Source organism: Henckelia pumila, chromosome 1 (assembly GCF_033568475.1).
Source record: "Henckelia pumila isolate YLH828 chromosome 1, ASM3356847v2, whole genome shotgun sequence".
NCBI lineage: Eukaryota > Viridiplantae > Streptophyta > Magnoliopsida > Lamiales > Gesneriaceae > Henckelia > Henckelia pumila.
This window is the reverse complement of record NC_133120.1, coordinates 154,069,733-154,095,991: the sequence shown is the minus strand read 5'-3', so window position 1 is coordinate 154,095,991 and position 26,259 is coordinate 154,069,733. Positions and strand designations below refer to the sequence as shown.

The 26,259-nt window shown below is 36.5% G+C and overlaps 1 protein-coding gene across 12 annotated transcripts; it reads left to right on the top strand.

Moving 5' to 3' along the window:
- Nucleotides 1-223: 223 nt before the first annotated feature.
- On the top strand, nucleotides 224-25,773 carry LOC140876428 (uncharacterized). 12 transcript variants are annotated; one of them, XM_073280379.1, is made up of 17 exons: nucleotides 225-587; nucleotides 1,500-1,543; nucleotides 1,704-1,832; nucleotides 1,920-2,081; nucleotides 4,360-4,421; nucleotides 4,929-5,029; nucleotides 16,683-16,726; nucleotides 16,888-17,016; nucleotides 17,110-17,271; nucleotides 19,432-19,493; nucleotides 19,700-19,797; nucleotides 22,406-22,446; nucleotides 22,593-22,721; nucleotides 22,809-22,970; nucleotides 24,027-24,088; nucleotides 24,559-24,659; nucleotides 25,557-25,773. In XM_073280379.1, the coding sequence occupies exons 1-17, from the start codon at nucleotides 584-586 to the stop codon at nucleotides 25,589-25,591; spliced, it is 1,527 nt and encodes a 508-aa protein (XP_073136480.1). In that variant the 5' UTR covers nucleotides 225-583; the 3' UTR covers nucleotides 25,592-25,773. The 12 variants fall into 12 exon arrangements, 10 of the variants coding, with proteins under 10 accessions (XP_073136488.1, XP_073136480.1, XP_073136479.1 ...); XM_073280378.1 differs by having other exon boundaries at nucleotides 227-587; nucleotides 25,551-25,773; XM_073280385.1 differs by having other exon boundaries at nucleotides 228-557; nucleotides 1,750-1,832; nucleotides 25,551-25,773.
- The last annotated feature ends 486 nt before the right edge of the window (nucleotides 25,774-26,259 follow it).

Below are 26,259 nucleotides of genomic sequence, written 5' to 3'. Positions count from 1 at the left end.
CAATGAACAAAATAAAATGGTATTTTGGTAGTTAAATATATACTAAAAGGCAAATAAATAAAGAGCTTGGTCATACCAGCCTACCAACCCAATGTAGAAGTATAGATAGTATAAATAATAGTGTAGATACTGAATACGTCGTGAGTCGGTCCATACCAAAAATACAACTCTGGGGTGAGTGTAAGCCCATACCCAAAGTTCGGCCCATCTAATCTAATTTATGTAAAACCCAACCTCAGAGAAGGGCGCAATCGTGATTGTATTCCCCGTAGATCTCTTCTTATTCTCCCTCTCCCTCTCCCTCTCCCTCTCCCTCAAGCCATGGTTAAGAGATGGCGATTATTCTTGTTTTGTTTTGTTTTTGTGTATTGAATTTAAGCGAGGTAGTCGTGGAATGATTGAGTTTGGAAAAAATTGTCGATAAAGCATCCCCTATTGCAGCCAACCCTCGTTCATATTGTTGACCTCTAAGCCGCCTTGTGTTCACATCATGCACTCTTATTATTAGTTAAAGAGATATTGGAGCTGAACTCTCTCTTCCAAGTTCCAAGTTAGACGTGGGAAGTCTTAGGTTTTGGCGTTTATGGGTTAAGTTTAATTTGTGAACATTTTTTATTATGTAAATGAGTTATGTCTTGTTGAACCTGGAGTGTGAATGTTTCGTTTGTTGTTTTTTTTAATGTATTGACTTTATGCTTGGATAGCCGTGAGTCGATTGAATTTGCGCCAAATTGAATTCAGTAGGATGTGATACAAAATATAAATCGAGTTCGCAAATAAAAAATGGGATTTAAATCCGGTTGCCATATATTTCGTTTTGGGTGCTGTCTGGGGGTTGGTATAATTTTCGAACTCTTGCTGCTTGGAAAAATTGCAGGTTAAGCATCCCCTTTAGCAGCCAACTGGACATATAAGAAACTAGCTTTACCTTCATTCATCTTGATGACTTCTAAGCCTTCTTGTTTTCCAAATCATGCACGCGTATTATTTCGAGGTGAAGAGATCTGGGAGCTGAATTCTCTTTCAAGTTCCAAGTTAGTGAAGAGTTTAAGACGTGGGAAGTCTCAGGCTTTGGCGTAAATGGGCCAAGTCTAATAGTTTAATTTGTAAACTTATTTTATTTTGTAAATGAGTTACGTGTTGTTGAACTTGGAGTCTGAATTTCGTAGTCATCCTCACATTTGCGTATGTCCTTGAATCTTATAATAAGATGATAAACTGTTACGCTGTGGGAAACTTGTGTATTACACCCTATTGAGATAGCAATTTCATTCTTACGTTTGAAAGCTATTTTTATGGTATGCTATATCTTAACAGTAACGTATACTGCTTTAAAGATCATGAACCTGAATTATGAGTTCTGTGTGCGACTAGTTTGGGTTGATTATCAAGTGACTTGAATTCCAGCTAAAATTCGTTTAATTTTGTGTGCATATAAAACATTAAACGCGAGGTATCAAAGAAAATGGATTTAGTTTAATGGGATACGAATTTTGCAGGGTTTCGTCCAGTGGATGATTCACAGTTGTCGTTTTTGCGTGAAGTACGTTTTTCCTTTCTTCTACTACATTTGATTTGATACTTTGGATTTTATAGTTTTTTTACGGTATTGTCATTTGATATTTATTGGGTTAACACTCTACATGATCACACCACGTTTTCATGAACATCGAAAACTTAACATTGTTTAAATTTGTTGGCAGATGTGTGATAAATATTTTGACCCGCGTGATTGTGCCCCCGGTGCAGGGATCACACGTTTCTACATTGATGGGATAGAACATTTCAACTATATGGCGGAATTAGCATTGAAATTCTACAATGATAAAGAAGTTAGACAAATTATTTAATACTATTGGCAACCTTGATTATTTAACACACATAATGATTTTCTTTGTGTATTTTTGGGTTTGTTACAGCAAAAGGATTTCTCTCTCGAGATAGTTGGAAAGCTTAACATGTTTGTTGTGTTATATTGCTTGACATTTTGGGCACGGATTGCTGAAAGTGACGAGCGTCGTCTTTTTCGAGGTGTTGTCGATGTGCTGGGTGGGGATAAAGTATTGCTTTGCGAGATCAAGGTACCATCCTCCCCGATTTTTTTAGGTCTATTTTCGTTATTTTCTTAAATTTTTGTTCATATTATCCTCGATCGTGGTTTATTTGAGTGGTCAATGGCATGTGTTAAGTTGATGGTGATGCCAAATCAAATTTCTTGGTTTGCAATCTTCAAAATTCCTGTGTCATTGCTGCATCCACAATTTTACAAAAGGTATATGATTGGAAGTGTTGAATATATTCTTTTGAATTAAAAGAAAATAAACCCAGAGAAAATTTTATGTACCCTCCAAACACAAGCTAGTACGTATTACGTAAGAAAAAGAAATAATTGACTCCATGTTGTGAACTCAATTTATATGAACAGATAATTGAAGAAAAGAATAGAAATATGCTGAATTAAACCCAGAGAATAATCTCTGTACAAGAACATTCGTTCTTCCCTAGCTTTGGCTTGTAAAACGCACAATGGAAAATAATCTGTCTCCTAAACTCTATGCAGCCAACCCCTATTATACTACCCTTTCCCTTTCCCTTTCCCTTTCTCACGTATGGCTCCTTGCCTTCATCCATTCTAATCTTAGCCTGCAGAAACACCGCCTTAGCTTTCCATCTAAACGACTCCCCCTTCATCGCCATGGAAACAAAGTCATATGGATTAGTTGCTTTGCAGGCACTGTACCTTTGAATTATTACAATTTGACGTCGTTCCCATTTCATCCACGAAGTCTTCCTTTCAACCCATGAGTTCCAATTAAAAGTTAGCCTTTCCCTGCAAATATTATGGATTTGAGAGAGTTTGGTGCTCTACTCCTCCGATTTCAATCCAAGTACCGCCATATATTCTCGTAGCCAAGTTTGCTTTGCTTCAATATTTGGCCTGTCTGCCTTTTGCGAGCTCACCTGCGGCAATGTTTCAATCTTCCGCTTGCTTAATTTCATCATTTGCGTCATAATGCACTTCTTTGTAAGACCCTCTTCCTTGAGTGTTTTGTTCTTGATAGAGCAACTCATGATTCACCTTCACCGCATTGATGACACCTTACTGGTTTGCTTCATCTCCCAATTTTCTATTCACCAATTTCTCCATCAAACCCTTGATATCATCTCATTGGTCTGCTGCAATCCTTAATTTTCCCTGACCCTTGATCCACTGTTCCATCAACACTTGCAGATCACTAAGGCCTCCGAGAGCTTGATCAATCCTATCTAGCTTACCCCCTGCACCTGCAACATACTCTCCTGCACCCCCCAACGATCGCTCCATAGCTGCAAACTTCGCATCTGTTCTTGTGCTGGCCATCATTGTCTATTGTCTCTCGAATCGAGCAGGTTGGATCAGTGTTGTGAATTCAATTTATATGAAGAGATAATTGAAGAATATAATAGAAATATACTGAATTAAACCCAGAAATAATCTCTTGAACTTTTGTTCTTTACTAGTTTCTGCGAGTAAAAGTCACAATGGAAAATAATCCGTTTCCTAAACTCTATGCACCCAACTCTATTATATTTCCCTTGCCCCTTTCCCAAGGCACTCCTCCTAGAATTCTCTTCCTAACAACATAATTGGTTTTGCCCAATGTATTACAGCCCATGATAAATCACCCTTTAAGCCCCATGTACTTAAGATCATAACACTCCAGTAGCCCTATTCTTTCCACAAATTCTCCCCCAGCGTGTACGAGCCTTATTTCTTTGAGAATAAACAAATACAGTTTTGGGCTTCTCTCCCACAACCTGATTCCTCTCTGGCCCACAAAGTTTGCAGCCACGTGTGCTAGGCTTGCACATTTCAGAACTGAGTTCAATTAAATAAAACCCCAAGTCCGTTTGTTATGTGATTTGGATTTTTACTGGTTCTCTTTGGCTTTCATGCTTCGGATTGTTTACTTATGCTTGCCATTTGAATTATTCTTTGATTCAATTAATGCCATGCCCCAGTTAATGACAATAAAATATGAGATGGAGAGAGGTAACATAGAAGACAAACCATAGATATGTGCCATATTGTCAGCGAGTTCCGATGTATGCATCAAATGGAGTGGTTTTCTCGTGGCAGGGTAGTTTGAAGTAAATGCTTGAAGATTCTATGTGTTGTGGATAATATTATGTGATGGTAGATTGAGGCCACGTCAGGAGCATTAGCGAAGTCTTCAACCAAGTTTGAAATAAATATCAAAGCCGTTATTTTAGATTTCGAATAAGCAAAAGTGGAACAGGATTGCATCATCAAAGACTTAACATTTATCAATGTTTCATACTATGTTTGGAAGCTAATTTTTTTGATATTTATTTTAGGATGACGGTGAATTTACGATTCCAGTTGATCATTCCGAAAATTGTCGTCTCAGATGCTCATGGTAACATGCATCATGCTATCATAGTGTTCTTCCTTTATTTATTTGTCATTGGTTGTGTAATTATCATTACTTGAATATTGTCTTAGTTGGGAAGTCATTTGCTCTAAGCATTGTTATCTTATGCTGTGATGTTTTTTGTTAGTTTAGCATTTATATATTCTAGCTTTAAGTTTGTCTTGGTTGGAAATTCATCTTTATGTTCATTGGTATATCATGTGATTAATTGGATCTGATGATATTAATAGTCGTGTTGTTTGTTTGCAAATTTCAGTAAGGAGGACCTTGTTTATTCTACCTCTTTTACTTTAATGATATGCCTGGCTAGTACGAGCTTAGATGTTCAATGAATGTTTCGCTTCTCTTCAATATGATTTTTTGTAGTTTTAGAATTTTATGGTTTATCCTTTCTCTCTTTTTTGAATGAAGCATTTTCACATTTACTGGGAGTGCCTTTATGCTTGTGTAGTATTATTCTTTTATTGGGTTTGTTTGTGTGAAATGTACAAGGAGGGATGAATATGCCAAAAATGACTATGCCGGTGGTTCGATGGATGCCAGTTCTGGCTCATCTGTTGGCCTTGGTGATGTAGATCTAAGCAATGTGCAAGGTACATGATCATGTAATTTCCAATCTACGCTTATATAGTGTGCTGTATTACGGTGACAGAGACATTGTCTTCTTTCTTCTTTTGATGGAAAGTTTGGATTATTAATGGAAAATGTGTAAAAAACTATTCCAATAACTAGCAAAAAATAACCCATTTAAAATTCTTTTCAAAATTAATTTAACATGCACTACCACCCATGAGGTTGAAGTGGTCCAAACCTATCTTCCTTTGTGGCTGATGCAATGGTTCGAGTTCAAGCGAAAATCTCACCATATCTTTTCTCTAGCTACCAGAACCTCTCTTCTGTATGATCCATGAATCTAAAGCATGATTACAAAATAAGATACGATCATAACCAAGGCTTGAAAATCATTCATATGTAAGTATGAGAAGAGATGCATCATGGCGTACTTGCACACTGTAATCAAGGGGGATTTGATCAAGGTTTTTGAGGAATTTCACGAAAAAGGAATAATTAACGGAGTGACAAACGAAACCTACATTTGTTTGATCCCAAAAAAGAAAGATTCAGAGCGTATCAAGAACTTTAGACCTATTAGTTTGGTTACCAGTTTGTATAAGATTATTGCCAAGGTGCTAGCTTCGCGTCCGAAAAAGGTTATGGATACTACGATTGCAGACTCTCAAAGAGCTTTCATTAAAGGGAGACAGATACTCGACTGCTGTCTCATTGCTAATGAGATGGTAGAAGAGTTCAGATTGAAGAAAAAGTGAGGATGGACTTTTAAAGCAGATTTCGAAAAAGCATACGATAATGTGGATTTGAGATTTCTGGATTTTGTACTAATGAAAAAGGGATTTGGTGAGAGGTGGAGAAGATGGATCAAAGGCTGACTTGACAACGTCAACTATTCGATTCTTATCAATGGCAGGCCTTGTGGCAAAATAATAGGAGAAAAGGGTTTAAGACAGGGAGATTATCTATCTCCTTTTCTTTTTCACTTGGTGGCTGATGTTTTGGCTAGACTGATGGACAAGGCTAAGGCCATGAACTTTATTCAAGGCTGGGATATAGGTAGAGAAGGAGTCGAGGTTTCTCACGTACAATTCGCAAATGACTCATTATTTTTTGTGAAGGACGGAAGACAACTAAGATTTTTGAAGGACATTCTGGTTTCTTTTTGCGAAATGTCGGGTTTGAAGATCAATTTAGAAAAGAGTGCTTTGTTGAGCATTAATTGTGAGGCCGCAGAGGAAATGGAGATGGCTAGAGAGTTCGGTTGTGGGCTGGAGTCTTGGCCAATTCTTTACCTGGCAGTACCTTTAGGAGAAAATCCCATCAAGGTATCCTTTTGGGAGCCGGTGTTGTTCAAAATGTCAAAAAAGTTAGCAAGTTGGAAGAAATCTTTTCTATCGAGAGGAGGTAGACTAACCTTGATTTCGGCGGTGATGAATGCCATACCGTTGTATCAGTTGTCGCTATTCAGAATCCCTAGGGGGGTGGCGGAGTCCATGGAGAAGTTAATGAGGAATTTTTTGTGGGATGGGCCAGATGGGGACAAACACTGCCACTTGGTAGCTTGGGAGAAGGTTAGCTTTCCAAAGAGTAGCGGAGGTCTGGGGATCGGCAATATTTGTTTAAGGATTAAGGCTTTGTTGGGTAAATGGTGGTGGCGTTTCTCTGAGGAGGGGAATTCGTTGTGGAAGAGGATTGTAGTCAGCAAATACGGCATGCAAGATAATGGATGACACGTGGGACTGACAAGGCATAACACTTTTCGAAGTCTCTGGACGTTCATCTCTAGGATTTATCCGGATTTTATTCAATCAGTGAGGCTAGTGGTTAAGGGGGGAGATATAATTAGGTTTTGGGAGGATTGTTGGGAAGGACAATTCTCTTTTCAGATTCTTTTTCCTTCGCTTTTTCAGCTCTCAAGAGCTCATAATAAATCCATTTCGTATTTTCTTTCTAGTGAGGAGTCCTCTTCGTTCAATTCTCTTTCTTGGGATCTGCATCTTCATCGTGATCTTAGGGATGAGGAGCTTGGTGAGTTAATTAGTTTGCTGGAAGTTTTGGGCAGGGTTAGCATAGTGGAGGGAGGGGAGGACGTTCGGAGGTGGAAGTAGGATGATTCAGGTGTGTTTTCAGTGAAATCTTTCTTTGATTCTTTCTGCTCGGATGATTTGTTTTCAAAATTCGATCTTTTTCACACAATCTGGAAGGCTAAGATTCCCTCTAAGGTAAAGGTATTCTCATGGACAGCAGCGTTGAGTAGATTGCCGACTTGTGATGTGATTCAAAGGAGGTTTCCGAACTGCTCCTTGAGCCCTAATTGGTGTGTACTGTGCAAACAAGGAGGAGAGAGTCAAGATCATTTGTTGGTTCATTGCCCTTGCACAAGCTCCTTATGGTGGCTGCTGCTGCAGGACTTGGGTCTTTCATGGGTGACACCAAGTACCACGAGGGAGCTGTTCGCGGCAGATTTGGGACGGACAATGGGAACAAGGTGGAAAATTATTTGGAGGGTTTTAGTGCATTGCATTTGTTGGATTGTGTGGTTAGAAAGGAACAGAAGGATCTTTGAAGGAGTAGAAGATTTGATTGGAGATAGTTGGGACAAGATTAAGTTGAGAGGATCAACTTGGTTACATAATATAGATGAATTTCAATCTTTTGCGATTTCACACTTGTATAGGGATTGGAATTTAGCATTGAGCTTGATTAACCTTGATCCCTCTTTTGAGGATTAGTGGACCACTGGTCCACACCTTGTATTTTAATTTTTTTAATTATTAATAATATTTGTGTTTCGGATAAAATTTTTTTTATATCAAGTATGATTCATGAACCCGAAGAACAAGTTTCAACATGAACACTTGTTTAGTTGAAATTGGAATGTTAGAATTTTGTGGTAGTTTTCTACTTCTCTATTTATTTTTTAAAAGAAATAAAATTTGAATTTATATTATGTGAAAAGTGAGATGAAATATAATGTTTTTAAGAAACCAAAAAAATTGAAATTTTTGTTAATATTTTTTTAGACTAAATAAGGATTTTCTTAATGGCCGTTAAGAACATACCATAATCAATTTATTGGGATGTCAATAGGTCATGACTGCTAGGTGTCGAGGCCTGAGAGTGGCCCGTTAAATATTGAACGATCCATACCCAACCCGGCCCTTTAAGATTAAACCATACTCGACCTAATCTATTCAGGAATTTTATCATTATCCATGCAAACCGTCCCCGCTTATCTACAAATTATCACGCAAACCCTACGAAATAAAGTAAAACAAATTACGAATTAGTCTATCATTACAAAATGTGTTATTATTATTAAAATTTTAACTATGATTTATTATGCACGTGCATCATGTGTATTTTGTTTAGTAGTGACCAAGGATCGATTTGAGAGGACAAGTTTCAACTCGAAACCTTATTTAGCTGGAATTTGGAATATAGAGAGAACTTTTAATGATATATTTTTTCTCCTTTGTTTTCGTCTTTTGAGAAAAGGAAAGAAATTTTGAATCAATGACCATGCAAAAAAATGTGAAAATTATGGTTAATTAATTATTTTACATGTGAATTGTAATAAGTTTTTGCCAAATTGTTGAAATCTCCATTTTTAATGGTTGGAACTTGGTCTACTAGTTGTGTTAATGAAAGAGAGTGACATCGATTTTCAAAATACTACATAATATTGGTATGCGATGCTTACATGTATGCTGAATTTTAATATAAAATTTTGTACACTATAAATCACGGAATAACTATAAGTTTGATAACACATTAATAAAACCAAAATATTCAATAATGTATACTTTTCAAAAAGTTCAATAATATGGGTCCTTCGTTACATTTTAGTAATAATTCCTTAACAACCAAATTAAAATATAATGTGGTTTCCATTTAAATTTAGAAAATGTGTATTACTTATCGGGGAATCAATTATTCAGACAGACCGAAGCATTTTTTTACTTACACTTTCGATTTTGTTTTTCATAAGTTTTTAAACCTTTTTTTGGCTATTGAAGGGTAATATTGGAATTAAATACATGAGTCACTTTCTTTAAGACTTGGAAGATATTAATATTAATTGATATCATATCATATATCATTTACTCCCCTTTGTCCCTCTCATTTTGGCTTCATTTTTTTTTCATCCGTCTCAAATATATAGTTTAGTTTTCATATTTAATGTCATTTGTCCTGTCTTTTTTTTTTTTTTTTTATCAATTTACAATATAATTAACTACTTGCACAATTATTTTATTCTATTGAAATCTTAATTAAATAAGGTTAGAATGAGAAATATCTTTCTAAAATTTAGTTTCACAAACACATTTTTAATCTGTGGAAAAACACAAACTTGCCTATTGATATGAGACGGATGTAGTATAATTTTGGTTGATATTATAGGGTTGTAGTTTGATAGTTTTTGCTTGGACCTGTGGTCAGCTTTTTATAATTGCACGCTATCTATATCTATATTAGTATATATTCCATTGTTTCTAATAATTATATTTAAAAAAATATATATAAAACTCGAGTGACGGCAAACCCTGAGGGCAGAACACATAGAGGACTAGGGTGCAATCGTTCTCGTATTTCCCTTCATCTCTTCGTACTTTCCTTTCGCAAGCCGTGCTCGTCATCCAAAGGGTTAGACATGGTGATGAATGATTGCCTGGACTCATCATCCAACAGTAAGAGATGGCGATGAATGTTTTGTTTGTTGTTTTTTTATGTATTGAAGTTTAGCTTTGAATTAGATTAACTTTGATCCCTCTTTTGAGGATTAGTGGACCACTGGTCCACACTTTGTATTTTATTTATTTAACTATTTAATAATATTCGTGTTTCTGATTAAAAAAAAATATATGCTCGGCTAGCCGTGGGTTGATTGAATCTGATAGGATGAAATGAAAAATACTATTCGAGCAAATACAAAAAGGGGTTGAAATCAGGCCACTATATATTTGGGGCTTTCTTGGGGTTAGTATTATTTTCGTACTCTTGCTGACATATGGTGGATAGTTAAATTGAACTTCTTACTGGATAATTGAAATTGAGAGTGTGAACAGACCAAATACAAGGAATATATGACGAGATAAGAGAGCATTTTATTAGTGGTTTGAATAATACTTCTCTCATATATTAAAAAGTTACAAAGCTCATCATTATATATACAACTACCAGCCCTAATTCTTATGTGACAGAATATTACCTATCCTTAATTATAATCTACAGAAAGGAATAAAATATTAACTAATATTTCTGTACAAATAAGATATTTTGTTTCCTTTTCTCCTCACTCCCCCACAAGTTGGTGCAAAGATATTGATCATGCCCAACTTGCTTGTGAATTCTCCAAACTTTGGTCGAAAATGCCCTTTAGTTAAACCATCAGCAACTTGTTGCCCTGAAGGAACATAAGGCATACGTATCACCCCACTTTCTAACTTTTCCTTGATAAAGTGTCTATCAATCTCAATATGCTTTGTTCTATCGTGCTGAACTGAGTTATTTGCAATGCTAATAGCTGAGTTGTTGTCACAGAACAATTTCATAGGAGTTACCACCTCTAGCTTCAATTCTTCCAGAACCATCTTGAACCAGAGTAATTCACATACTCCATTTGCCATAGCCCTCAGTTCTGCTTCTACACTGCTTCTCGCCACAACATTTTGTTTTTACTCCTCCAGGTAACTAGGTTTCCCCACAGAAACGTACTATACCCTGAAGTTGATCTTCTATCAGTAGTTGATCCCGCCCAATCAGCATTTGTAAATCCCTCTATACTTCTCTGTTCACCCCTCACCCCTCTTGAATAGTAATCCTTTCCCAGGAGTGTTCTTTAAGTATCTTAAGATTTTGTAGACAGCTTCTAAGTGTTCCTCATACCGTGAATGCATGAATTGACTCACCATACTCACAGCGAAGGCAATATCGGGTCGTGTGTGAGAAAGATAAATTAATTTTCCCACCAATCGTTGATATCTTCCTGTATCAGTAGGAGTTCCTTCAATCACATTTCCGAGTTTCAAGTTTGGGTCCATAGGAGTATCACTAGGTCTGCAACCACTCATCCCGGTTTCTTCAAGTAAGTCGGGATATATTTTCTGTGTGAGACATATATTCCATGTCTTGATCCGGCAACTTCCATTCCCAAGAAATAACGCAAGGGACCCAAATCCTTGACCTCAAACTCTGATGCAAGACATTGCTTCAGTCTTGTTATTTCAATCTCATCGCTTCTTGTTAAAATTATGTCATCAACATACACTATTAGAACAGCCACCTTTCCATCCTTGGTATGCTTCACAAACGTAGTGTGATTTGATTGTCCCCGAGTGTAGCCATGTTTTTTTACCGATTTGGAAAACTTTTCAAACCATGCTCGTGGGGACTGTTTTAGTCCATAAAGTGACTTTTTCAGTTTGCAAATTCTTCCTTCAAATTGATCCTCAAATCCTGGAGGAGCATTCATATACACATCCTCCTCCAATTCTCCGTTGAGAAAAACATTTTTCACGTCCAACTGGTGTAGGGGCCAATCCAGATTCGCAGCTATGGAGAGTAAAATTCTTAATGTGTTTAGCTTTGCCACAGGAGCAAACATTTCTTGATAATCAATCCCATATGTTTTGGGTAAATCCCTTGTCAACAAGTCTGGCTTTATATCGCTCCAATGACCCATCAGAGTTGATTTTCACATTGAACACCCATTTGCAGCCCACTGTTTGCTTTCCTCTCGGCAAGGTCACTATTTCCCATGTGTCATTCTTTTTCAAGGCATGCATTTCCTCTAGAACAACCTCCTTCCAATGCGGAACAGATAGACCCTCCTGTATAGACTTAGGAACATCCACACTATGCAACTGAGAGATAAAGATGGAATAGGACTTAGAAATATTCTTGTAGGATACATGGTTAGATAATGGATGTTGGGTACATGTTCTAGTGCCTTTTCTAAGGGCAATGGGGAGATCTAGAGACTTGGGGAAATCAATGTTATTATGAGATGGCTCAAATTCTTTACCTTGATTTGGAGGAGTTGTGACATCAGATTCTTTTCTCGGTTCTGACTCATGGTCATGTGGGATCATGGGGTTTTTCTTGCTTTGAGGTTGTCTTCTCGCATAGACTTGACCAACAGACGCTTATTGTCACCCATTGTTTTAGTGTCACTCTCATTGGTGGATGCTAACTCTGTTGTTGTTGTTAGTGGTGTGAGACTCATGTTTATATCAACCATGACATCATCAGGACTTTTATTATGAGAGACAAAGTCAGGAAACAAGTCTTCAAGTATATTCTCCCCTGAAGAGGAGTAAAATAGGCTTGAGACTCAAAGAATGTGACGTCCAGTGAGATGAAAAACTTTTTTGTCCGTGGGTCAAAGCATTTATATCCTTTCTTTGTTGAAGAATATCCAACAAAAACACATTTCAATGCCCGAGGATCCAATTTATCTCGATCATACACATGGACAAAGGCGATACATCCAACACTCGAGGTTGTAAGTCAGACGGTAAATGTAACAAAGGGAAGCAATCTTTAAACATTAATAAAGGTAATCGAAAATTTAAAGTTCTAGAAGGTATCCGATTGATCAAATAAGTGGCAGTTAGGATAACTTCTCCCCACAAGTACTTAGGTACTCCAGTGCTGAACATTAGAGACCTAGCCACCTCTAGGAGATGTCTATTTTTTTCTCTCTGCCACCTCATTTTGTTGGGGAGTTCGAACACAAGAACTTTGATGAATTATCCCATTTTCCAAAAAAAAATGTCCTTAGAATTTGATTAATGTACTCCTTCCCATTATCGCTACGAAATACTCGAACATTTTTTTGAAATTGTGTTTGAACCATAGCATAAAAAATTTTGAAAACATGTTCAGCTTCAGATTTTTGGCTTAGCAAGTATACCATGTCATTCGTGTATGATCATCAATAAATGTGATAAACCATTTTTTTTCCAGAAATTGTTGGAATTTTAAATGGTCCCCAACATCACTATGAACAAGAGAAAAAGGCGTAGATGCTTGATATGACTGTGCTGGAAAAGTGGCACGATGATGCTTAGCAAATTGACACGCTTCACACTGAAATTCAAAGGTGTTTTTATTCTTAAATAAAGCTGGAAACACATATCTCAAATATGACAAATTTGATGTCCTACCTAATCTACGATGCCATAACATTAAATCATTGATGCTTGAGTTCGGTTCAACACTGGATTGTTGGGCTTGTCCATGCGAATCAGACCCTTCAAAGTAATAGAGCCCACCATTCTCCGTAGCATTGCCAATCATCATCCCCGAGTCTGAATCCTGAAATTCACACAGATTTTGAGAGAATTTAGCATCACATTTCAGTTCTTGAGTTAACTGGCTGATTGATAGTAAATTACAAGAAAGATTAGGGACATGGAGAACATTATGCAGAATCAATTTTTTTGAAATGGCGATAGACCCTTTTCATGCAATTGGAGATAAAGAGCCATCGGCTATTCTGATTTTTTTGTTTCCCGATGGGGTATAGGATAAGAAAAATTTAGATGAACCTGTCATATGGTCGGTTGCTCCGGAATCTACTATCCATGGATCACCAAATAACACAGATGTATATAAGGCCGTTTGTGGGAAAAAGTTACCTTGTTGTGCTAATGAACTAGAAGATGAGGCAGATGTGGGTTTTGAGAGCTGTGTGGATTGGAAAAATTTATACAATTGGTCTAATTGTTCCTTACTAAAAGAAGGTATTCGAGAGGCTGCCCCGGTTTCTTCTCCAGCTTCAGTTTGATTGGCTCTAAATTCTCGACCCTTTTGCTTTGGGAATTTTGGCTTCCAGTTAGGTGGTTTGCCATGTAATTCCCAACATGTCTCCTGTGTGGTATGGCTTGCGACAATGTTCACACTTGAGTCGTTCCCCTCTCAGCCATTGTCGAGGTTGCTGGTTACTGGTGTTTTTGGACACAAGGGCAGACACTTCAATAGTAGGCACAGGTTTGATACTTAACATTACCCTACGTCTTCCCTCTTCTCTTATTACTTTTGCAAAAACTTCGCTTAGAGATGGCAGGGGTTTCTTCCCGAGAATTCTGCCACGAACATCATCAAGCTCTCGATTAAGTCCAGCAAGAAATACATATACTCGATCATTTTCCATGCATTTTTGGTATTTTATACTGTCATTCTTGCGTTCCCAAGATTCTTCATAACACAAGTCTAATTCTTGCCATAATGCTCGCATTTCATTGTAATAATCAATCACGTTCCTTTCCCCTTGCTTGGAATTCCACAACCTGGTTTTCAGTTCAAAAATCTGTGAAGAATTCTCCAAATCAGAATATGTCTCCCTCACAGCATCCTAGATGTCCCTAGCAGTTGGGGGTAACATGTAGGTTTTCCCTATTGAAGGTTCCGTGGAGTTTATAAGCCATGCAATTACCATAGAATTCTCAGATTTCCATGAATTCCACTTGGACTCTTTCTTCTCAGGTTCCTTCATTTCTCCTGTCAAGTATCCCAGTCGTCCCTTGCCGTCAATCACCAATTTAATGGACTGGGCCCATTCCAGAAAATTTTTACCATTCAATTTGTGAATGGTAAGATGGACTGATGAGTGAGTTATCAAGCCCATTAGGGTACAAGTCTTGTGATTTCAGGCCCACAACAACACTGGAGGTTTCCGAATTCTCGTCTTTTGACCCAGACATAATCGCACTTGTTCAGGGTCTGCAAGGTGTCGAATTTATTCCACAAACTCGTCTCCTCTTCACAGGAGATGCAAGGGCGTTGCTTTTATGGCCCAGGCAGAGTTGCTGCTTTTGCAAGAGATGGACTTCGGTTTGAATTCCAATGGAATCACGATTTGAACGATGTGGAGTGGGAGGGTTTATCAACCCAGAGGTTAGTGCTCCTTTCACAAGGTCCCCCAATTGCGTTATCAAAGCCTTACGGCTCTGATACCATGTGAACAGACCAAATACAAGGAATATATGACGAGATATGAGAACATTTTATTAGTGGTTTGAATAATACTTCTCTCATATATTAAAAAGTTACAAAGCTCATCATTATATATACAACTACCAGCCCTAATTCTTATGTGACAGAATATTACTTATCCTTAATTATAATCTACAGAAAGGAATAAAATATTAACTAATATTTCTGTACAAATAAGATATTTTGTTTTCTTTTCTCCACAGAGAGTATCAACTTGGTTACATAATATAACAGACAGTAATAATCACCTGCACCCTAGGGTGCAGGATTTTTCATGTGCGACCACTAAAATCCGGTACCGGGTTTTAGTGTTTCTTTTTTTTTACACTAACATGAAAAATTCTGCACCCTAGGATGCAAGTGATCAAAATTAATATAACAAAATTTCAATATTTTGCGATTTCAGATTTGTATAGGGATTGGAGTTTGGTCCTCAGTTTGCATGATTGTTGAACTTTTCTAGAGGATGTTGTGGACCGCTGGTCCACTTTTGTATTTACCCTACATAATCTATTAATATATATGTGTTTCTGATAAAATAAAATAAAATTGCAAAGCATGGCCCGGTGCGAAGAACATCTCTCTTCTTTGTAGCGCCCTTACCCGTGACACCACTATACAATCTGACCAAAGTCTACTCTTCAGAACCAGTGTCCGTCGTCATCCCGCGCTGATGAAGTCTCGATCTGATTGTCACCCCTCCCCAAGCCGACCATCAGCTTTGAAGATTCTCAACACTAAATTGCCCAAGAACCGGCTAGAACTCGAGAGAGAGAAGTCGAGGGAAACGGGTGAAGAAAACCAATGAAATCGACTCCTATTTATAGGTTGGATCCGGATTAGTTCAGAAGATCTGAATCTATCTTATCTGACACATGTCACAATCTCATTCGGCTAGTTGGATACTTGGATAAGATTATCTGAATTATTGTCCGGTGGTTCCCTGCATGCATATCCTCAATTAACTAATTAATAATCATGATTAACAGCTCTCTAAACTCATCTTTAATTATACTTTATTCGAACAAGGATTTGGGTTATCACATTCTTTCTTGGACAAAAATGTGGATTAAGCATCCCCTTTAGCTGCCAACTGGACACATGAGAAATGAGCTTAGCCTCGTTCGTATTGTGGACTTATAAGTTTTGTGTTCTATCATGCACACTTGTGTTAAAAGAGATCTTGGAACTGAACTCACTTCCAAGCTCCATGTCAGTGAAGAGTGTGAGACATAAGAAGCTTCTGCTTTCGTGTATATGGGTTAAGTCTACAAGTTTAATTTGTGAACATATTTTATTATGTAAATGAGTTACGCGTAGTTGAACTTGGAGTCTGAGTTTGGTGGTCATCTTTACATGTGTATATGTCCTTGAATCTTAATAAGATGATAAACTGTTACACTTTGGGGAACCTGTGCATTATACCGTGTGAGATGGCAATTTCATGCTTATGTTTAAAGTTATTTTTAAGGTATGTTAACAATAATGTTAGCTACTTTAAATATCATTAACCTGAAGTCCTGAATTATGAGTTTTGTGTCTGAACTCTATCTAAGTTGGGTTGATTATCGATTGACAGCATTTTTATGTAAAAATCATTGAATTTTCTTTGCATATGAAATGTATGTAATGAAAGGAAATGGGTTCAGTTGAATGCGACTACTTTTGCAGGGTATTGTCCAATGGGTCATTCAATGTTGTGGGCACTACGTGGTGTACGTTGTTCCTTGCTTCTACTACCTGTGATTTGATCTTTTCAATTTTATAGTTTTTACTGTATTATTATTTGATTTCTAATTGGGGCTAACAATCTACATTATCACCCCTATGTTTTCGTGAACATCGAAAAGTTAACTTTGTTTAAATATCTTGGCAGCTGTGTGATACATATTTCGACCCGTGTGACAGTGAACCCGGTGCAGGGATCACGTATATCCATTTCGATGGGAGTGAAATAGTCGACTCCATGGCGTCATTAGCCTTGAAATTCTACAATGACAAAGAAGTTGGACAAATTATTTAATATTATTTGCAGCCTTCTTTAATTTATCATGCATAATTATTTTATCCATGTATTTTTGGGTTCTTTTTTTTACAGAGAAAGAATTTCTATTTGGAGGAGGTTGGCAAGCTGAACGTATTTATTGCGTATTATTGCTTGACATTTTGGGCTCAGACTGCAAAAAGTAATGAGCGTCATCTTTTTCGAGGTGTCGTTCATGTGACGGATGTGAATAATGTAGTGCTTTGTGAGATCAAGGTACCGTCTCGCCATTTTGGCTTTGGTCAATTTCGTTAGTGTTTTAATTGGGTTCGTATTATCCTCATCACTCCAGTAGTCCTATTCTCTTCATATATTCGCTTTACTTCTCACGAGTGCGTGTGAGCCTTATGTCTTCTAGAATATACGAATACAGTTTTGGGCTTCTCTCTCGCAATCCGACACTCTTCTTTCGGGCCCACAACAGTTATTTCCACATATATAGGCTTGCAAATAACTGAGTTAAGATTAAATAAAAGCCCCATTCTGTTTATTATGGGATTTGAATTTTACTGGTTCCTATTAGCTTTCGAACTAGGGATTCGTTGATTGTCTTATGCTGTCGATGTGAATTATTATTTGATTCAATTGATGTCCCAGGCAATAGTTATAAAATACTATTAATAGATGTACATGCGTTGCATGTGTATAACAATTTTAATATTTAGTTAATTATTTGTATATAATTTGTTTTGATATTTAGTTAATTATTTATATTTATATTTATTATTTGTATTGAAAATATAATTAGCTGAAAGAAACTAAAATATGTTAAATAAATCGCTATAAACAAAGCAGCTTTCATAGACTCATCTGACATCTCTATTGTGCTCCACAAATTCTAGAGATTTGCATACAGTTGTTAGATATTGCCTCGTACAATTACAATCACAATCAAATCACAATCTTCATCTCATCTACCTATCCACATTTAGTAAAAAATTCTCCCATAAAATTAATAATATTAGAACACCAAATCTAAAAAAGCACTTGACCATCACCCACAAAATTGAAGGGAAAACAGAAAGAAATAAATGATGCACCAAAATTTGCAAACAGAATACATTTTTTTTGCTATAATCAAATAATTCACTCCACATTCAATCACAGTTATCAGTGAAAATGAAATGGGGAAAAAACTGATGCACCCAAAATCTACGATCGATTCGAAAAAGAAATAGAACTCTTAGAAAATTTCGTCTTCATTCTTACACTCTCTGACTCCTTGTTTTCAGGTGTGTTCTCTTCATTTCTTGTTGCTCACTGTACTTGTTAACAATGAAAGATATTTTTTTTTGAAACATATATATTTCGAAAGCAATCAAAACCAATGGGATAGGACATTGAGAAATAACATGATGGAGAGGGGTTGAAGAAAAGGTGGGGAGAGGTTAGTGGAAAAGAAGTATGGGAAATTTTGTAGGAAGTTTTATTTAAGTGCGAAATTTGCCAAAAGTCTTCATACCCAAAGCAATAGATAAAGTATACCACAATTATGTCATGGTTACTAAAAGACATTCAGAATTTACAAGTTAGATAGATGGGTAGATAGATTGTGATGGAGAGTGTTAACATAGAAGACAGAAGCATAGATGTGTGTAGGGGTGCAAGCGAACCGAATCGAGCCGAATAATGATAAAATTTTAAGGCTCGAATTTGGCTCGATAAGAGTATATTCGAGTTCGAGCTCGATTCAAAGTTCGATAATTTCAAATATTTTGGCTCGAGCTCGGCTCGAAGTGAAGTTCGAGTTCGGCTCGAAATATTCGAACCTATTCGTGAACTATTCGGATATTATGGTTCGAAAAGCGAAAAGTTCGAAAAAAATTCGAAATGTATATATATTTATTATAATTCTATTATATTAATTAAATATTAAGGTTTGCGAACTATTCGCGAACTATCGAACAGTATAATTTCGGCTCGAGCTCGGCTCGAAAAAAAGTTGAACATGTTCGAATTCGGCTCGAGTTCGATAAGCTCGAATACGAATCAAATATTTATCGAGCGGACTCGCAAAGCTCACGAACAGGTTCAGTTCGTTTGCACCCCTAGATATGTGCCACGTTGGTTGGCAAGTTCTAAATGTATGCATGAAATGGAGTGGATTCCTTCAAGCCGGGTATATTTTGAAGTAAATGTTTATAGATTCTTTGAATTGCAGATTACTATCGTGTGATGATAGATTGAGGTCATATTAGTAGAATAAGCGGAGTCTTAAATCAAGTTTGAATAAATATCAAAGCCATTGTTTTCGGGTTGATTTGAACAAACAAAAGAGGACTATGATTGCATCATCAAAGGCTTAACATTTTATCACTGTTCATCTTTTCTTTGGCATTAGATGTTTGGAAGTTAATTTTTGTTATTTATTTTTAGGATGACAATGAAATTACGACTTCAGTTTGTCATTCCGTAAATTGTCGCCTCAAACGCGCACGGTAAGATGCTTCCTATTTTACACTGGTGACGTGCCTTAGTAGAATGTTTCACTTCTAAACTGTGGCCTTTTGAATTTTTATAATTTTATGGTTTATCCGTTAATTTTTTTTTTTTAATGAAGAAACATGTTGACAGTTTCTGAGTTTGTCTTCTACATGCACGTGTAGCATTCTCTTAATGGGTTTGTTTGGGTGAAATGTGCTAGGAATGATGACAAAGAAAATGACACTGTTGGTGGTTCGGTAGATGACAGTTCTCAGTCAGCTGCATGTCATGGTTTTGTAAATCTGGGCAAGGTGGATGGTACGTAATCATGAAATTTACATTCCATGTATATAAAGTGTGTTGTTTATCATCTAAATCATTTCGAAGCTGGCAATGAATTAACAAAATTCACAAATTTTAAACAATTATATTATATTTATTTTACAAAGGTTGAATGTAATTAATTATTTTATTAACCATATTCAAATATGACAAACATTTTCTCATAAGAGGGTAGGCTTACCAGCTTTAATTTTAATTTTATGGTGATGGTGATGGTGATGGTGATGCCTTTCATACTTCCAGCATTGTCTTCTTTCTGTTTCATGGAAAGTTGGAATTAAGTTAAGCTGTCTTAAAAACTATACTGATAACTAACGAAAATTTTCCATTCAAAATGCTCTTCATAATTAATTTAACATGCTTTACCACCCGTGAGGTTGAAGTTCCAAAGCTCTCTTCGTTTGTGGTTGAGGCAATGATTTGTACCTTGTTTAAATTAAAACCCTCTTGCCCTAGATACTGCCATAACCTTTCTCCAGCTACCAGAGATTTTATTCTGTACGATCTTGGAATCCAAAGAAATGATTACCAAAATAAGATGTGATGATGACCAATGCTTGCATATTTGTAGGTCTGTCAAGTGGTATGCGTCAACATTTATGAACTTGAATACAACATGGCTCTACGACCCTGAGAACAAGTTTCAACATTAACACTTGTTTAGTTGTATTTGGAAAGTTTGGAGAGAACTTTTGGTAGTTTATTTGGTCTCTGTTTATTTTTGACAGAGGGAAATTTTTAATCAATGTGTAGAATAATATGAAAAGTGACTTGAAATAAATTTTTTGAGAAACTGAAAAGAAAATACGGACATGTTTGTATTTTTCGAGAAAAAGAAGGATTTTCTTAATGACCCTCGAGAACATACCATAATCAATTTGGCTAGGTGATGGTAGTGGGTTAGGCCTGCTAGGATCTGAGATCCGAGAGCAGCTCGTTAATATATTGAAGGATCCTTACCCACCCCGACCTTTTAAAACTCAAGCCCATATTGGACCTGATCTATAGATGAGGTTTAATATATTCCTTGCCAACCATCCTCGCTTATGCAAGTCCCACCGTACTAAACCAACAAAACGAAAGAAAAAATTTCCGAATTATACAACAATTACAAAATGCTAACACATAGACGATTAAGGCGCAATTATGCTTGTATACCCCTTCTATCACTTCGTACATCCCTTCGCAAGCCGGGCTCATCATCCAATGGTAAGAGGTGGTAATACATGTTTGTTCTGTTCTATATTGTATTGAATTTTTGCTAGGCTTGCCGTGGATTAATTGAATGTGGGTCAAATTTAATTCGATAAGACGGATTCGGAATATAATATACAATTCAAGTTCTCAAACATTAAAATTGGATTTAAATCTGGCTGCCATGAATTTCGTTTTGTTGTTGTTTCGGGGTTTTGTATAATATGCCATGCGGACGTAAGGTAGATAGTGTTCTAACGACGTCCGTCTAGGCGGGAGGCGGCAATTAATTGTACTGCATCTACGATAGACAGTTTTGTACGCGGTTGAAGGTAAGCCGGGGCTGGCAAGGCAGGTGTGAGGTGTTCAAAAGCCAACAATATTTTAAAACCCTAATTAGTAATACGTTACACATCTCTCTTCAAAACAATATAGCCAACCGAATCACCCACAAGTGCCACAAACCCCACCTTGAACTGCCATGTAGAACTTCCAATCTTTATTAATTATCTTGTTAGTTGCGCTTATATCTTTATTTTTACTATTGGCACCTTGTATAAATTTTATTATACTGTATGAAGCTTATTTATGTATAAACATCATTTAATTTATGCACATATTGCATGATTATATATAATTATTATAAAAATAGTTAAAAAGGAATTCAATGCCTAGGCGATCGAGGCGGTAGGTAGTTAAATCAAACTTCTTGCTGGATAATTGGAATCTCAAAGCATGGCCCAATACGAACAGCATTTCTGTTCTTGGGAGAAAACGTGAATTAAGTATCCCCTTTAGCAGCCAACTGAACACGTGAGAAATGAGCTCACCGTCGGGCCTCATTCATATTGTTGACTTCTAAACCTCCTTGTGTTCTATCATACACACTTATTATTTCGAGTTAAAAGAGATTGTGAAGCTGAACTCTCTTCCGTGTCCCAAGATAGTGAAGAGTTGGAGTCATGGGAAGTCTTTGGCTTGGGTACATAGGCCAAGTCTATAAGTTTAATATGTAAATATATTTCATCATGTAAATCAGTTACTGTGTTGTTGAACTTTGGATCTGAATTTGGTGCTCATCTTCGCTTGTGCATATGTCCTTGAATCGTAAGAAGAGGATAAACTGTTGCACGGTGGGGAACTTGTGTATTATATTTGAGATGGCAATTTCATGCTTATGTTTAAAAGCTATTTTTAAGGTCCGTATTTTAACAATGATGTATACTATTTTAAATATCACGAGCCCGAATCATGAGTTTTGCGTCTGACTATTTTGGGTTGATTATCCAACGACTTTATTTTTGTGTAAAAAGCATTGATTTTTCTATGCCTATAACATGTGAGGGATCAAAGAAAATGGGTTCAGTTGAATGGGATGCTAATTTTGCAGGGTTTGTTGCAATGGGTTCAGCGTTGTCATCACTGCGTGAAGTACTTTGTTCCTTTCATCTAATACATTTGATTTGATCCTTTGGATTTTTTAGTTTTTACTGTATTATTATTCGATATTTGATTGGTTAAACACTAGCACACCATGTTTTCATGTTCGAAAACTTAACGTATAAATTTGTTGGCAGCTGTGTGACAAATGTTTCGACCCATATGATCATGACCCCAGTGCAGGGATCACACGTTTTAATGTGGATGGATTTGAATATGTCAAAGAATTGGCGGAATCAGCCTTGAAATGCTACAATGAAAAAGAAGTTAGACAAACTATTTAATATTATTTGCAGCCTTGATTATTGAACACACGTAATGATTTTGTTTGTGTATTTGTGGGTTTCTTACAGCGAAAGAATTTCTCTCTCGAGAAGGTTGGCAAGCTTAACATATTTGTCACTTATTATTGCTTGACCTTTTGGGCTCGGTCTGCTGAAACTGGTGAGCGCCCTCATTTTCGAGGTGTTGTTGACGTGCTGGGTGGGGTTAATGTAATTCTTTGTGAGATCGAGGTACCATTCCCTGTTTTGTCATTTGTCAATTTTCGTTAGTGTTTCTGTTGAGTTCATATTATCCTTGTTCCTGGTTTATTTGAATGTTTAGTGATATGTGTTGTGTTGATGGTGATGCCAAATGAAATTTCTTGGTTTACAATCATTAAAACTTCTTTGTTATTGTTGCATCGATAATTTAACAATTTACAGAAAGGTATTTAATTGAAATATGATGGATATGCTCTGTTGTATTGCAAGGATAGAAACCCAGAAAGTTTTTGCATACAACCCTAGCGCAAGGTAGCAAGTGTTGCTCAAGAAAAAGAAATAACGAACTCCCCAGTAGCCCTATTCTCTCCATATATTCTAAATAACTAACTCCCCAGTTGCCTTATTCTCTCCATATATTCTCCACCATCCCCGTGTTTGTGTGTGTGTTAGCCTTATATCTTCTAGAACAAACAAATACAGTTTTGGGCTTCTCAGCCATTACATAACTCTCTTATCTTGGGCCCACAACAGTTTTAGCCACATATGCTAGGCATGCAATTTCAAAACCGAGTTAAAATTAGATTAGATCCCGGACCTGTTTATTATGGAATTCGGATTTTTACTGGTTCTTTTTTAATTTCAAACTTGGAATTCGTTACTTGTTTCACGTAGCCACGTGAATTTATCTTTGGTTCTGTTAATGTCCCTGTCAATAACTATAAAATATAAGTTGGAGAGATGTAATATAGAAGACAAAGCAGAGATGTGCGACATGTTGGTCTGCAAGTTCTAAATGTATGTATCAAATGGAGTGGTTTTTTTTGCGGCAGGGTGTTTTGAAGTAAATGCTTGAAAATTCTGAGTTTCGGAATAATATTGTGTGACAATAGATTATGGCTATGCCAGGAGCATAAGTGGAGTGTTCGACTAGGTTTGAAATATATTCCAAAGCCATAATTTAGATTAGATTTGAACGTGCAAAAGAGGAATATGATAGCATCATCAAAGGTTCAACATTTTATCACTGTTTATGTTTTTGTTGGCATACGATGTTTGGAAGTTAATTGTGTTATTTAATTTTAGGATGGCGATGAAATTACGAGTCCAGTTGATTATTCTGAAAATTATCATCTCAAACGCACACGGTAAAATGCATTCCAAAATCATACCTTAACATGTTCTTCCTTTCTTCATTTGTCATTGCTTGAGAATTTATTGTATATTCTAGCTTTAAAATTGTCTTAGTTTGGAAGTCATTTGCTGTAAGCTTTGATGGTCCTGTTTGGAAAGTCATCTTCTCTATTCATTAGTATATGATGTGATTAATTGGATCTGATGTTATTAAAACTCCTGGTATTATTTGTTTAAATTTCAATCAGGAGGAACATGATTGTGCGACCTATTTTACTTTGGTGTTGTGCCTTAGTAGTACGAGCTTAGATGTTCAATGACTGTTCCACTTCTTCAGTATGGTCTTTTGTATTTTTACATTAGAATTTTTTTTATTTATCCATTAACATCTCTTCTTTGAATGAAGCATGTTTTAGTTTTTGGGAGTGTCTACATGCACGTGTAGTATTCTCTTATTGTGTTTGTTTGGGTGAAAATCTACAAGGATCGACGATTACGACTATAAAGACACTGTCAATGGTTCTGTCGATGCCAATTCTGGGGCATCTGTTGGTCGTGGTGGTGTAGATCCGTGCAGGGTGGATGGTACGTAATGGTGAAATTTACATTTTATGTATATCACGTGTGATGTTTATCGTCTGAACCTGTTTGAAGCGTGCTATGTACAGAATTCTCAAATTTTGAACCATTTAATTTTATAAAGATTGAATTTAATTATTTATTTTTTGAAAAAATAGTCAGTTGTTTTTCCAGAATAAGGTAGGCATACCCGCTTAATTTTGGTGATGGAGATTCTTTTTCCATAACTCCAGCTTTTATCTTCTTCTTTGTTCAAAGTTGGAATTGAGGAAACTGTCTTGTAAAAATGCTTTCAAAATTGGTTTGACAAGCACTACCACTCGCGAGTTTGAAGTTGTCCAAACTGCTCTTCCTTTTTGCTGAAGTAATGGTTTGAACCCCTGTTAAAAGCGAAACCCTCTCATCCTAGGTGCTGCCATCTCTTTTCTGCATCTGTGAATTCAAAGAAATGATTACCAAATAAGACGATAAAAACCAATGCTTGACAATCATGCATTTTTGTAAGTCAGAGAATAGAAATCCATCAAGATAGGTGAACTTTGTAACGTGCTTGTTTGGGATGGGGTTACGGGTCAGGTCTATTGACTACAAAGTCGTTCAGATTGGACAACTTATATTTGCTGTGTTCTTTGGTGTTTTCCTGCTGCTTTGTCTTTTGATTGAAGATGATACTGTACCAAATGTTAAGCGTGTTGTACAACGACCGTGACCACGGGACCCAAAGGTTCTAATGGTTGCTACATTCACACATTTACATCTCCCCAAAATGAAGTACTGAAGTTATTTATTATGCATGAATGTCCAAGTATGTTTTTAAGATTTTTTTTGTGTGCGCATATTCCATTGTATTTGTTGAGTTTTTTGACTCACTATACTTGAATGGTGCTGGTGAGGAAGATTTAGTTCATGAGCCTGAGATTGGACAAGACACGGAGTGACCGAAGAAGCGAGTGGTTGCATGTGAAGGCCGTGGAGGAACGATATGAAAATAGTTTCATGTCTTGTCAAACAATGTTTTTTTCCCAGTGTGATTTTGGAGCAAGTTTAATTTTTATTTGACACGTGAATGTTTGAATGCATGTTTGCATTTTTTTTCCAAGATTAATTATAAAATTTTATTTCTGCATATTTTATTCTTTTAGAGCGAGTTCCGATGACGTCTCGCAAGGGGGCGAATTGGATATTTTTCACAGTAGTCAAATTTCATGACGACTCCAAGGACATATTTCGACACAAACACTTGTTCAGTTGAGATTGGAAAGTTCGATGGTATTTTTTTAGTTTATCCCTTCTCGATTAATTTTTGAAAGAAATAAGTTTGAATCAGTCTCTATAAACTAAATATAAAATGGCCCTTTTTGAAATATATATATATATATAGTAATGATCACCTGCATCCTAAGGTGCAGAGTTTTTCGTGTGCGATGTTTTTTTTATACTAAAACACGGTATAGGATTTTAGTGGGCGCACACGAAAAATCCTGCACCTTAGGGTGCAAGTGATCAAAATTATATATATATATATATATTTTTAGTTGAGATTGGAAAGTTCGATGGTAATTTTTTAGTTTATCCCTTCTCGATTTATTTTTGAAAGAAATAAATT

Coding starts and splice junctions, on each gene's coding strand:
- LOC140876428 (XM_073280378.1), top strand. Junction 5,030..16,682: donor AGATCTAAGCAATGTGCAAG/GTACATGATCAT, acceptor CTACTTTTGCAG/GGTATTGTCCAATGGGTCAT. Junction 19,494..19,699: donor TGTCGCCTCAAACGCGCACG/GTAAGATGCTTC, acceptor GAAATGTGCTAG/GAATGATGACAAAGAAAATG.